This window comes from Heloderma suspectum, chromosome 2, assembly GCF_057233095.1.
Source record: "Heloderma suspectum isolate Gila_16-S chromosome 2, 16-S_ref, whole genome shotgun sequence".
Taxonomy (NCBI): domain Eukaryota; kingdom Metazoa; phylum Chordata; class Lepidosauria; order Squamata; family Helodermatidae; genus Heloderma; species Heloderma suspectum.
The window spans coordinates 347,570,707-347,585,109 of record NC_139459.1 but is presented as its reverse complement, the minus strand read 5'-3'; the positions used below and the strand labels follow the sequence as shown (position 1 = coordinate 347,585,109).

The window sequence follows — 14,403 nt, the reverse complement described above, 5'->3', positions numbered from 1 at the left end:
TTGTGAAGCTTCACAACTTCGAATCTTCGAAGATCATGCCTGAATTAAAAAAAAAAAAATCGCAGAGAAGCCCCGATTCTGTGAGAATGACGCCTTAATTTTTTAAAAAAAAAAACAGGAGCGGGGGATAGGCGGGGGTAAAACTTAATCTCATTTGAAGGGATGGAACAACCCCCTGCTCAATGCAGGAAGCCTGATTCCCAGGTGGTCGCCCATCCAACTACTGACCAGGGCCAACCCCACTTAGCTTCCGAGATCAGACAAGCATGCCGCATGCACACATCCAGCCCTTTGCTTGTTGCTGAGGAAAAGGGGGCTGCTGAGGAAGCCTCTCAGCCTTCAAAATTAGCTCACTCTTATCTCAGCTGACAGTTTCCTGCTACCCTTCCCCACTGTCAGAATGCTGACAGGAACACTGGAATTCCTCTCAAAATACTGAGGTACTGGAAGCATTCTAGCTCCAGCTTGACAGTGAGTATGCCTGACATACGTTTGCAGGCAGTTGCTGCCATACATTTTCATGGCGCAGAAAAACTGTAATAACTTTTGTGCCGTTGCTCAGAACTTCACCAAACCAATGAAAGGCACATCTCCTTGACAAACCTGAATACAGTACATTAGTAGTTTTAACCAAACTGTGAAAGAAATATATAATATGCCAAGCTGCAACATGGAGTAAAAGGCCAAATGTGTCAGTTTTCAGCACTTTTTAACTTCCTGTACCTGTGGCAATTTTTATCAGAACACTTTGCACAACTGTAGACCTTACTGGGTAGATAATGGATGCCAAGTTTCATGTTATTAGCTAAACAGATGTCATTTTTATAAGCAATAGAATTTTGAGGCTTATAAAGGTGGAACCTTTTGGGGAATGAAGGTTGTTTTTTTTTAATAGCATAAGTTATCATTTAAAAACATAGTCTTTAAGGTGTCACATGATTGTTTACTGTTCTTTATTCCAATAGACATGAGGTGTCTTTGTGTCAATTCTCACCTGCAGGAATTCACTTGCGGGCTGCAGGCACTTTCCCTCCATCTCTGTGATCAGCTGACTGAGTTGGGAAATCTCTTCAGACAGTTCAGTGATGTTTTCTTCCTGCTTCTTCTTCATCTCTTTCTCCAGATCTTCCAGCTGTCTGAGCCAGAGGTCCCGTGTATTTTCAAGAAATTTCTGCATTCCTTCAAAGGTAGATCTGCCCTTCTGCTTCTCCATTTCTAACTTTATCTGGGGGAAATTACATGGAAATTAAAGGGGAGGCGGAGATGTAATGTTCAGTCAAGGTAAAAATGAATTACATAAAGGTTGTTTATAGTTTGTGGGTACAGAAAGGGGGACATTTAAAGTTCTTAGCCACAATTTCTCTGACAGGAACATAAGTGCTGGATATGTTTGAACTTGCTTGTCTTTTTTAAATGTATAAAATCCTGTCTTAAAACAACATTTTAAATAGCCTAGAGAATTATAAGCCATAGGAAAAGATAAGTGGGTTGAATGTGAACGTTAAAAGGAATTCACGTGTGACCATTTGAAATCTGATGCATTGGGCCTGGTTCAGACTGTAACTCTATCCATTCACATAGAGGAGTTGGCACTTATTCACCACCACACAGCTGAAGTAATGTGTGAGTCAGGCACTTCATCTCTAGGTCCATCTGTGTGATAGCCTGAGTTGTGCAACCATTCCCCATCAGAATATGAAGGGGGGAATGTGTGTGTGCGGGGGGAGAGATTAAAATGTTATTAAAGTTTGTTGAGGTGAGGGGCATTAAGCTTTTGTGAACCAAGGCCCACTTGATCAGATGCATGGAACGTTATCCTGAGTTGGCAGATATATATATATATATAAAAGGGGCTGTGGTGGCTTAGTGGTTAAGATGCTGAACTGCAGACTGGAAGGTCGGCAGGTCAGCAGTTCGAGACCCGAGCGCTGCATGACGGAGTGAGCTCCCGTCTTCAGTCCCAGCTTCTGCCAACCTAGCAGTTCGAAAGCAAGAAATTGCAAGTAGATAAATAGGTACTGCCTCGGCGGGAAAGGTGACAGCATTCCGTGCACCTCGGTGTTCAGTCATGCCAGCCACATGACCATGGAAGCGTCTTTGGACAGCGCTGGCTCTTCGTCTTAGAAACGGGGATGAGCACCGCACCCTAGAGTCGGACACGACTGGTTGGGGATACCTTTACCTTTATATATATATATATATATATATATATATATATATATGCACACACACACACATGGTGAAGGGGGAAGAAAAATATTAGAGGTGAACATGGGGGAATGAAATACAAGAAATACAGAAATTATATTAGAGTGTTTATTTGTTGTTTTTGTCATTGTTGTTATTTTGAGATGTTTTATCTTGACTCTTTCAATTCAGTGTAGAACTCTTAGTGCTCTTAGCGATAGATATCTTTTCCATATAACCTTCTTTAAAATACAGACTTTGGGCTGGTCCCCATAAGCATGTAGATCACTTGACTTTTCATCAGGATTACTCAGTACTTGGTGGCTTGTTGCTTAATGTGAACTGCCTCCTTCAAAAAAGGACCTAATTGGAGGCGATATGACATTTGTATTGCTGATATTTGATACGTGGGAAGGACACCAAACTGTAATGGCCTGTTCACACATGCAAGTCAGCACATGATGCTGCTGCTAGAAGTTCTTTGCCTGTTAGGAAAGGGCCTTCCATGTTCTATACAGGTAGAGCTGGAATGCTTCTCATGTGGTATCTACAACATGCAACCCACCTCTCAGTCATACATGGCAGGCACCACTTGGATGCTTCAGACATGAAAAAATGGACTGACATCATGGGTCTACAGAGGGGAGGACAAGGGGGGCAGTTGACAGCCCCCCTGGATGAGCCATAATCTCCAGATTCCCAGCTTTCATTTAAAATCAAAAGGAATCTCTAGTGGGGCTGTGCACCACTTCGTTATGAAGCCCGAATAACAAGGTGAAGCGGGCTGATTTGGAGCAAAATCCTCATGATATGAGGCAGGTCAGAGCAGTACCGAGGCACCCCAGGGTGAAGCACCCCCCCCCCGGAAGCACCTCCTCCGCCTTCTATATTTGGAGCTCTACTTAATGCCTGAGCAGTCCAAACAGGCTGTCTCCAAAATGTATCAACTTCTGAATGCCCATGCGGAGGGGCATGAGGAAGAGGAGGAGGGAGGGGGAAGGCAAGCAGATGCGGGAAGGCAGGGAGAGGCGGAAAGGTGAGTGCAGGAGGAGGAGGGAGTGTGCTTTGGCAAATAGGAACAAGGGGTGTATGAAGCCCCACTTACCTTGCTCCGCTGGGGTCCGCGGGGGGGGGAGGTGATCCATTCTCCCCCCCCGGAATCCTCCCCGGCTGGCTCCACATGAGCATTAATGCTTCTGCGCGAAGCCGCCGGCCGGGCTGATCCGCAGCCAGGCTGCTGCGGATGCAAATGGCGTCCTGCATAGGGGACGCCATTTGCGTCACTGCTGTAGCCGTGATAGGCTACATAAATATTTATGTAGCTTTTCACGGCTAAAGCGGGGACGCAAATGTCGTAGCGGACGCCATTTGCATCGCTGCTTTAGCCGTGATAGGCTATGTAAATATTTACGTAGCCTATCACGGCTACAGCAGTGACGCAAATGGCATAGTGGACACCATTTGCGTTCCCGCTTTAGCTGCCATAGGCTACGTAAATATTTACGTAGCCTATCACGGCTAAAGCAGTGACCAAATGGTGTCCCCTACACAGGATGCCATTCGCAGCCACACACTGGAGCAGCGGCCAGCAGCGGCTGGATCCGGACCGCCAGAGGCAGGTAGGATCCGGTCCACAGGGACTTCGTGGGGTGGCGGGGGGGATTGCTCCGTTCCGCCACAGCCTCCGGGTGATTCGGCCTCACTGGAGTCCGTGGCAGAATTCTCCGCTATCCCTAATAGGAACTCTCGGCAAGAACCAACGCCAGCAGTCTCCAGAGAGAGCGGTGGAGGAAGGGGATATGGATACTTCAGTGAAAGGCTGAGTTCAGTTATTGCGCTAGCTGTGTCTCTGGGAGAGAGGGCTGGTGTGGGCAGATGATCGTGTGTGTGTGCGCGCGTGCACGCGTGTTGTTCCTAGGAGTTGTTACTTCAATTTATTAGATTCTGATTGCCATTAGGCTTTCCTCAACATTCAAATTAAAAGGGAACAGCTTTGTAGTAGTGGGAGCGTTTCTTCACTCCTTGATACCCTATCCCCTTTGGGACGGTGTCTTTTGCAGCACCTCTTCCAGCTGCCTTCTCCTATTTCCTCCAACCTCTGACTCGTTTGTTATTTGTATTTGATTAGATGCATCTCTCCTTTCCATATTGTTTCAAACTAACGTAGCTTTACCTCAGTTGTTGCTGCTACGCTCTCCCCTCCCCCGCCATTCCTGTGTTTGTTTGTTTATCTCAGTTTTGGACTCCGGAAAAGGATGTGTTTGTTGTTCAGTGTCGACCCTCACTTCTGCTTTCTTCATTCTATTTCCTTGTTGTTTTTGTTCATCAACTCTGTCTCTTTTAGATTTTTAAAAACTCAGTCTTGTTTCGATTTTTAAAAGCAAAGATTGACTTCTGGGCATGTCTCCCCCCCCCTTTTAAAGTCATATTCAAGCTTTTACTTTTATATTTCTAAATTCTTAAAGAAAGGCATATTATAGCAGCCTATAGCATTTGTTCCCCCCTACAGTGCTGAAGTGAACTGTTTGTATCTTGTCTCTGTGTTGATCCTCTCAAAACAGAAATTAAAGAAAGTTTTTGTTTTGTTTGTTTGATTTATCTAGGCTCTTATCTTACTGCCTGTGTTGTCCTGTATTTCTTGAAGTTACCCTGCCTTCCATAAAAGAACATGAAATATAAAACAATAAATTAAAGACACCCGTCATTTGCTTTAGGTAATTCTGTTTTTCTTTAGCTCTTGTGTGTCTGTGTCCATGTGTGTGTGAGCGTGCTAGGTTGTTGTTCCACCAACGCTATACGTCCAAATTTCAAGGCAGTGTTGAAAAAGCATGAGACACATAGTATTTATATCAATCACCTTCTTATTTCAATAACACTCCACTGTGTTCCTGTAGCTGAGACTGGGCAATAGTATCTCAAAAACAAAAGGTAGCAGCAGTGACAGGAGCTCATGATCTTTCTAACTCGGGTCTTGTTAATACATATTTTTCCACAATTTGGATACAATAATGATGAACATTTAAAGAATTACCCTGAGAATGCATGCAGATAAAGTTCATCATTACTGTATCCATATTGCAGGGGCCTGTCGAAACAGAAACACTTTGTGGAGTGATTTGGTCAAAATCTGTATTTTCACAGAAACGAATTAGCTCTTTCAACAGTACACACAGTGCTGTATTCCTTGGCTTTTGCAGAGCAAACGGAAGCTGAAGCTGCATTAGTTGGGGTGGGGTGGGTGAGTAAAAATGAATGTCATCAATTGTGTAGGTGCAAGGCAGCCAGTGAGCACTGGTTTGCTCCCCCTCCCTTCCTCCCTCACGTGTTCAACGAAGTGCAGTGGAGGACGTGCTTACGAGCAGACGTTCATGACAAACCCCACATATGCACGCATTTATCAGGCAGGCAGGCAGCCGCTGCCATCTGGAGACTGAGCAGAATGAGCGGGCGTGCAAGAGGCGCTGAGAGCCGACAGTGCGGAGTCGGGGAGGAGGGAGAGCAACCAGCACATTATCTTTGATCTATATTAACTGCCAATCAAGAGGCTCCCCCCACTCCCACATGGGCTCAATGAAGTGCTTCTGAGTACATGTTCATGACAATTATCCACACTGGCATCCACCATTCCTTAGCTACACAGCTTTGAATCAATAGCTGTCCACCGTTTCTTAGCTCTGCTCCTTCGTCACTGCGCAGTTTCAAAACAGCAGTGCTGGCTCCCTTCCCCACTCCCATGCTCAGTCAATATTTAAAGTGAGAGGCAGCAACTGAGCCCATGTTTGCAACAGCGCAGTCTCAAAGCAGCAGGGCTGTTCCTGTACTCAGCAAAGTAAAGTGGAATTGAAGGCAATTCAATTTGCCTTCTCTGTGGTGGCTGTGGCCCCCACTCTGTGGAACTCCCTCCCTCGGGAACTCCGTCATGCCCCCTCTTTAATGAGCTTCCGTCGTGCATTAAAAACGTGGTTGTTCAGGCAGGCATTTGGGGTGGGTTAGGGTATTTTTTTTAAAAAAAAATTTATGGTAAAATTTTATTGTTTTACATTGTTTTATGGGGGTTGTACATCGCCCAGAGTGGCTGGGTGACCAGTCAGATGGGCGATTAATAAATTTAATAAATAAATAAATAAATAAAGGCAATGAGTTACTTCTGGGTAGACATGTTTACCCCTCTGCTCTCCCCATGCCCCTGCTCCATGCAACTTTCCCTCCCGCCAATCACCACTGCTTCCACCAGCCCGAGCTAAAGCCCCTGAGTTCACACGGGCTCCTGAATGGCACTGAAACTTCTGTGATGGGAAAATCTGACAAAAAATGAATTTGAAAAAATCCTGGATTTAGGGCAAGAAACGCTGGGCTAGCTACAGAGAGTGGTGTATGTCATCTGACATGATCGACTTGGGGGTGAAGTAGAACTGGAGTAAAAGCCCCATGTAGATGGGCCCCAGGAGGCAGGGCTATGTCTGAGAAAGTGTGGGTTACACCAGCTCTGTAAAGTCGCCCAATATTGCTATTACCATATTCCAAGGGGACTTAAAGTAGTGTATGGCTGTTCTGCAGTGTAGTTCAGTGTTGTTATCCATTCTCCTAGTGTGTTAGGCTTTTTAAGGGAAATTTAGGTAGGGCTGTGAACTTGATTGTGGAAGCAGTCCAATTTATTAAGGCCTCGAGGGGATTATTCATGTCTATGTGACTTTAAGAGAACCTGCCATTTTTAGTTCTTGCAGAAGGCTAAAGTATGGCCTCTCCCCATGTCTCTCTTAGTTCAGGCCTTGGAGATGAGAGAGTGTGCTATACAGCTTCTCAGAAGTTAGTGTTTTCTTATGTATTGTAGTAATAAAGAACCCTGTTTTGAAGATCCTTTTGTGTGTTGTCTGTAGAGCAGAGCCTAGGGGTGGGCTGAGAAGGTCACAACCCCCCCCCCATTCCCAATATTAACCATGCCCCTCACACCTGTAATAGTCCTTGGGCCAAGGAATATTACAGGGATAAAGGGAGGCGAGGAAAGAAATGAGGATTTCAGCTGTGAGTGGAAAGGCATGGCTGGACACGAGGGGAGGATCTTCACAACAGTGGCGTGAGAAGCACGTTTGAGTATTATCCAGATTTTCATGGAATCATCTTTGGTCTGTCAGGGACACACAAATCAAGAAAAGCGGAGTATGCCATACCTTAAAAACCCGCTTTTCACAGGTCACACAGCGCTTGAAAGCAACATACTTCTGGGTTGGGTGGGGGGAGTAGAACTGAATGTCATCAACCTAGCAGCTGCTGTTCAACCAATGAGAGAGTAGGGATGTTGTGAGCGTCTGTTTGGGGGTTGAGCTCTGCGGGTTACTGCCAGTTCAGCCCCCTGGATGCCAGTCCATGACCTCCTGCTCATGCCCGACTTGGCGTATGCTGAGCTGGGCAAGCACAGCAGCCCCCGCTCCTTGCCCGAGTGGCGACGGCAGGATGGGAAGCCTTCCCATCCTGCTGTGAATAGCAACTGCGCCCCTCTCTGCTGGTGCTCAGCAGAGAAGGGTGCAGTTGCTCTGGGTGATGGGAGCAGGAAGCGGTGCTTCCCCCTCCCCCTGCCATGCCACCGCCGCCGAGACCAACTGCACCCTTCTCTGCTGATGCTTGGCTCTGGGCGGCAGCAGCGACGGGCGAGTTCCTCTCCCATCGCCGTCACCAGCAACTGCATCCCTCTCTGCCAGTGCTTGGCAGAGAGGGACACAGTTGCTCACAGTGGCGGCAGCAAGAGCGCTCACCAGGCTCTTGCAAACCACCAGCTGGCTCACGTCCCAGCGTGAGCTGGGTCTGGCAGTGGGCAGGGATCCGGCAAGCAGGTCATGGTGCGGACTCAGGTGACTTCGCACAACCCTGTGAGAGAGGCTTGTTTCCCGCCCTTGTCCAGGCTCCACCAGCTACCATGTTATTATCTCCGACGGCATCTGAAGGCTCCCCATGAGAGTACCCCAGCACAATTTCACCCCATTCCAGCCAACAGTCAGGGAGTTAGAGCTCCCATCCCCTTTCTCCTTTTCCAGGGAGTTAATAAAGGGATCTAGCCACTTCACCTATTGACAGTCTGCAGCCTATGTTGCCCAGTCATAAAACCCCAGTTGCACACTTCCAGTGAGTAAATACAATGATCTAGCTGCTTCATCCATTCCCAGTCTGAAGCCTCTATTGCCTGCTTTCCCCCATTGAGAATCTAAAATTAAAGAATGCAGGAGAGGGAGGAGAGGAGGTGCCAGCAGAGGGAGGCAACTCCAGCCAGCCCTTTCCCTCCGTGCAGAGAAGCAGCGCCCATTGAGAATAACCCTTTCCGTGCTCAGAGATATGCAAGGAGACAAACTCCAACCTGCCGCCCTCGAAAAAAAGTGATGTGGAACAAATTAAATTAAAAATTAAATCGGAGCAATCAGCTGTTCCCTTACTTCCTAGTAGGGATGATCAGCTTGTGTTTACCCTTTGGTGGGAGTTCTGCTGTTGATCAAGTGCACTTGAGGGCAATGAGTTCCTCAAACCCCAACAGCCGCCATTCCACAAGGCAAAGATGGGGTGGGAAACAAAGCAAAATGAAAGGGGCAGCCCACGTACACTGATACAACAGCAGAACCCCCCCCCCGCCCCCAAAAAACATACTTAAGAAGCCGCATTTAATTCAGGGATATGGGGCACACTGCACTGGAAGTGGGCAGAAGCTGGCTTAAAGGGAAAATGCGGCACAAAATGCCTCTGAAAAAATGCTGGGTTTCAGGCTGGAAACAACGGCTTTGCTGCAGTGGCCACGATGTCAGATGTGTTCCTAACAATTTTAAGCCCCAGCAGCATTGGAGAAAACCTCCCATGTAGACGAGCCCCAGATTTACCAGAAATGGCAGACCTGTTCTCTGGTGCCATCAGCACCTTTTAAAAACGTGCAACTATGCAAAATGTGCACTCCCAGCAGGAAAAATATGCAATTCCAAAATAACATTCTTGCAGTTCACAATGTGAAAAGTAAAATGGGTAGTCCAGGCTCCTCTAGAACCGTAAACCCTCCTGATCAAGCTTACCCATTTTTCATCCCCCTGCCAAAGACACTCCCCGCAGACTCTATTGCTCCTTTCTAATAATTGCTATTCACCAGCGTTTCCAAGATAAAGGACATCATTTTAGGACAAGTCATGTGAAGTTGTCAACATTTACGGCTGTGATGCCACTGAATATCCAGTATTACTTTCTTAAGACTACTGTACTGTGTTTGTGTACCTGTGGGTTTTTCTCTTGTTCCCAGTGGGTTTTTTTAATCCCTCACTCCAATAAAGTTTTGTTGGAGTTCATAATGCTTCTATAATAATGAAAGAGGATGTGTGTCTTTCTGTCCACTCATCAGTGCCATAACTCCAGGCCTGGGAAACTGAGACACCCCAAATTTGTCATGCATTTGTCATGAGGACCGTAGGGGTGTGCACCTCAGCAGTGGAAATGCAGAAATCCATTGTTATCTCAAGCAGTTAGTGGTACACAATTTCTCTTGCCTATATCTAGAGTTCCGTTTGGGCCTGTTTATCGAGCTGGGTAACTATGATAGTTCCCAGGGTTAATTCTTTTGATGCAGTACAGCTCAAGGCTCATAGATAAACCACTGGCATAACCTCAAGACTAGCTGGGTAACTGAGATGAGAATTATCTATGCTGGGCTGGATGCCTGCCAATTGTTAGGGCTAGTTTTTTTCCCAATATGTAGGAATTTAATCATTGGACTATGTCCAGAATAGGAGGGATCAATGGGATAATATATGATATCCGGGCCCCTCCCACACCAGAACCTCAGAGCAGGCCGACTTGGACAGGAGCTAAATATATCCAGGCCATTGGAGTGCGTTCGTCACTGATTAGAGGGGTGGTGGTTGTGTGGTTCCCGGTGACTGAAGGAACCTGTACTTTATGATCTCGCTTCAAAGTAATGTGCTTTGTTTTCTTTTGCTTTAGTTTTTCTGTTAATCTGCTTCTCTTTAATACAAACTTTAGCCTTAACCCATTATTGTGTTCACTGTATTCTGAATCCTTAAAAGAACCATTGCCTCTTGGCAAAACATTTGGCAACGCAACCGCAGGGTTATTTTGTTTTTAAAATGTATTAATGTGGATGCCCATGACTTGCATATTGGAACTAGGCTGTAGCTACCATAGAAGAATAATATAGCTGCATGTCAAGCACAGAAATATATTTTGCTTTACTGATGGAGAGTATGATGAACTTACCCATAATCACAGAGCCCCAACATTTGAGCCATAACAACAAACACTTACCAGAAATTTCCTCATACTCTTCTCTTTAACAGATTTCTGGACCAAAAGCTTTACTCGTTCTTTCTTCAAATATTCCACGTGGGCCTTGATTTTTTCCTAAAGAAACAGAAAAGGGTTTTCCTGTGTCAGGAGGTCAGTCCATCTGAGGCCAGCCAGTGATTTCCTTAGAAAAAACATGTCTGATTGGATAGTAAAGGTCTAGCAACTTACTAACAGGGCTTCCCATTTTCCCCTGGGAAAGTCAGGTAGCTCTCCTGTAATTTACCACTTCATTTTTTTCTCCATCTTGCCTGCTCACAGGAGTGACTTTTGGAGAACAAATGTTAAGAATTTTGATTGCAACTTCCAACTTTTTGTTAATACATAACTGGAACAACAACAAGCAATATCTACTTATAAACCTTACAACAACTCAGATTGTAGGTAGGGGGACTAAGGCTGAGGGGAAGAGAGAGAGAGAGGCTTACAAATGAGTTCATGGCAGAGGTGAAATTTGAACTGGGGATTTGCTGGTTCATTGATGTCTTTTAGCCCCTGTGCTTCACCTTATATTATAAGAATATAGGAAGAGTCATACTGGGGGCTTCTTCACATGGAGCTTTTACCTTGCTATTGAGATTGCTCAGTCATGGAAGTTTGCAGGCCCTTTAGAGGATGTTGTTAACCTCTGGGGTGTCTCCTGCACTAAATTACCTTTATTCCGTTTTATCCTGCTATTCAGATTGCTCACTCATGGAGGTTTGCGGGCCCTTTAGATGATGTTGTTAAGCTCCAGGGTGTTTCCTGCACTAAATGACCTTTATTCCATTGTTAAATAGATTGGAGATAATGGGCTATCAAATTACCCCACTTATGTTCCGCTTGAGTTTTCTCCGTGAAAAAGGAAAAGCTGCAAGAAGTGGAGATAGATCAATGAAACATATGGAACACTCAGATAAGGGGGAGAAGGAGGGGGGAAAGGAAGCACGTGTAAAGGGAGTCCGTTGTGATCCTGAATTTAATATGGAAGCAGAAAGCCCCAGTTTAAATGTGGGATTTTAGGCTGGTGTAGAGATGCTCTGGATCAGACCAAGGAATAAGAGGAGAGGTCCTGTTATGGTCCTGTTACTGGTTAAAGAACAGAAAGCAGAGAGTAGGAATAAATGGTAAATTCTTCCAATGGAGGGATGTAAAGAGTGGGGTCCCAGAGGGATCTGTATTGGGACCAATGCTTTTCAACTTGTTCATAAATGATCTGGAATTAGGAGTGAGCAGTGAGGTGGCCAAGTTTGCTGAATATGCCAAATTAGTCAAGGTGCTTAAAACAAAAAGTGATTGTGAAGATCTCCAAAAGGATCTCTCCAAACTGGGAGAAAGCAAATGTAAAGTTATGCACGTTGGGGCAAAAAGTCCCAAATTCATGTATAAGCTGATGGGATCTGCCTGAGCCAGCAGTGACTGACCAAGGAACAGATCTTGGGGTTGTGGTGGACAGCTCGATGAAAATGTTGAACCAGTGTGCGGCTGTTGTGAAAAAGGCAAATTCCTTGTTGGGCATAATTAGAAAAGGAATTGAAAATAAAACTGCCAATATCATGGTGTGTGTGTGTGTGTTGCTGTTGCACTCATGTCCTCCTTGTGGGTTTCCGACAGGTAGCTGGTTGGCGACTATGTGAACAGAATGCTGGACTAGATAGGCCTTTGTTCTGATTCAGCAGGACTCTTCTTATGTTCTTGAGATTCAGAGAGGTCCTATGATTCGAAGGTGGACCTATCAGTCACTCAACCCAACTCCCCACTCCACCCCATCATCAATGTTTAGGATAACACTCTCTCAGACAAGATTTGTCTTTTTGTCTTTTACTACAAAGTATTAGCATAACAGTACTAAATACAAGAGCTTATGCATGCATAAATTCAAACACATGAAACACCTAAGATCATTCTTAACAAGGCTTCTAAGCAGAGTCACATACATTTGCTAGTTCTCAACGATAATCAATATAGTTGAGAAGAAATTTCTATGAGCCAGTAATCAGGCCCAAGTTTGCTCTTACCCTGCACTTCACTAACCTTGCATGTACCAAAGTGCAGTAGAATTTATAGAATTTCCTAACTGAGCAGCAGGGGTAAGATCATGCAAATATGAAAGATTTACTTGATCTGCCACAGCGGGAGATACCCTGGAGGTTGACAACGTTATGTGAAGGACCTGCAAACTTCTGTGAGTAACCAGTCTCAATCGCAGGATAAAAGCCCTGTGTGGAGAAGCCCTCGGGCTGGAGAGGGGGAGCACACAGCTTTAAGAACTGTCTAAATTGATTTTATCTGTACACCACCCTGAGATCCTAATGATATAGGGTGGGATATAAATGTTTCAAACAAACAAATAAATAACAAACACTTCGTTTTAAAAAAGGAGGAAAAGACAGTTGAACTTCTGCAAAATGTGGTGTGGGGCATTGCTGTGAATTCAGGAGCTATCTGGGAATATCCTTATACTCAGCCCCCACCCCCCAAGTTATCTCCCGTGCCTGTCCACCAAGGTAATTTCCTACCTTGTATTCTTCCGAAACCTCATCTATAGGCATCACTCTGTGTCCTTGGTGGTCCTTGGCTCGGTCGCACACCACACATATGGGGGCTTCATCATCTTTGCAGAAGAATCTCAGGGGTTCCCCGTGCCTCGCACATAGTGTGCACCTTCTTCCTGCGCCTTGCCCTTTCTCAAGATTCTTGACAAGCTCTACAATGTTTGCCAGGTGCCAATTTGGCCTGAAGTTCCTTTGCTGAATCTCCGCTTTACACTGAGGGCAAGAAGCAGCTCCTCTAGATTCCCTGCAGCATCGGGTGAGGCAGGCTTGGCAGAAACTGTGGCCACAGTCTGTAGACACTGGATCTTTAAAGTAATCCAGGCAGATGGGACAAGCAGCTTCATCAATGAGCTCCTTAGTGGAACAGCTGGACGCCATGGCTGTCTTTCCCTCTTGATGCATAGGAACAACCTTAACTTGATTTCTGTGTTCAACGAAATGAGGGGTGGGGCTGTAGCTCAGCGCTGGAGCATGTACTTTGAATGCAGAGAGTCCCAAGTTCAATCCCCTGAATATCCAGGTAGGGCTGAGAAAGATCCCTGGTGTAACTGTTGCTAGTCATTGTTTATGACACTAAGCAAAATGATGCAGTGGTCTGTCTTGGTACAAGTCACACGATTTCTCAGAAACGCCCTTTCACTTTCACTGTTAGCTGCTCCTCGCCTACTTTTTTTTTTAGTCCTCACTGTTTTTTTGTTGGTGGGAGTGTGCATGTGCGCTGCAGGCATTTGAGTCTGCTGAGGTAACAGGACTGCAGAGCTGAATGGGATCCAGTCGAGAAGTGACATGTAAGGGTAAAGCTTTTCCAGGAGCTCTTACCAGTGGGTTTCAAGTGCCTAGGTTCTTTTTCTCACTCAGCTTCAATTGCCCAGCAAGTATTTGTTATATTCCAAAAGGAAGGGAATAGGCAGAGTCAAGGTTTTTTTAAAAAAGTTATAATTGAAAAGATGAATAGTTAACATACATACCCAGTATCATGTATACTTTATTAATGGTGAACTCAAAATCTGAGTGCCTGCCCTATATAGCCAAAATGGCACCACCCATTTTGGCTACATAGGACAAGAGGGAGGTGCCAGCATGCTCTCAAGAACCCTGGAGTTTGGAGAAGCACCCCCCTAACTCAGAGAGAGGGGAACCCTAAGGCGTGAAACCCCAAGCAACCCAGTGAGGACTGAGCATGCTCAGTAGGTACTGAATACTGACTTGTCTGGGCGAAAACACACATTACTTTAAATCTGTACCTAGCAGCTATGCCTTTTCTTTTTCATTGTTACTCTGGAGTAGGTGCAGAATCTTTTCACCCTCCCTTGGGAAGGTGGGCTCTTTTCAAACCTCAGTTCAAATTCTAGCTCCCACA

General features: G+C 45.5%; 1 protein-coding gene across 2 annotated transcripts in view; it reads right to left on the bottom strand.

The window, feature by feature from the left end:
* LOC146355413 (E3 ubiquitin-protein ligase TRIM11-like) overlaps positions 1–13,635 on the bottom strand; it is a 47,284-nt gene extending 33,649 nt beyond the window's left edge. For both annotated transcript variants that reach the window (XM_084830613.1, XM_084830614.1), the window contains exons 1-3: positions 13,008–13,635; positions 10,471–10,566; positions 995–1,225 (exon numbers count right to left, since the gene is read on the bottom strand). In XM_084830613.1, coding sequence (XP_084686739.1) covers positions 995–1,225; positions 10,471–10,566; positions 13,008–13,445 — 765 coding nt within the window. In that variant the 5' untranslated portion in view covers positions 13,446–13,635. The remainder of the gene's footprint in view (positions 1–994; positions 1,226–10,470; positions 10,567–13,007) is intronic.
* Positions 13,636–14,403: the final 768 nt, after the last annotated feature.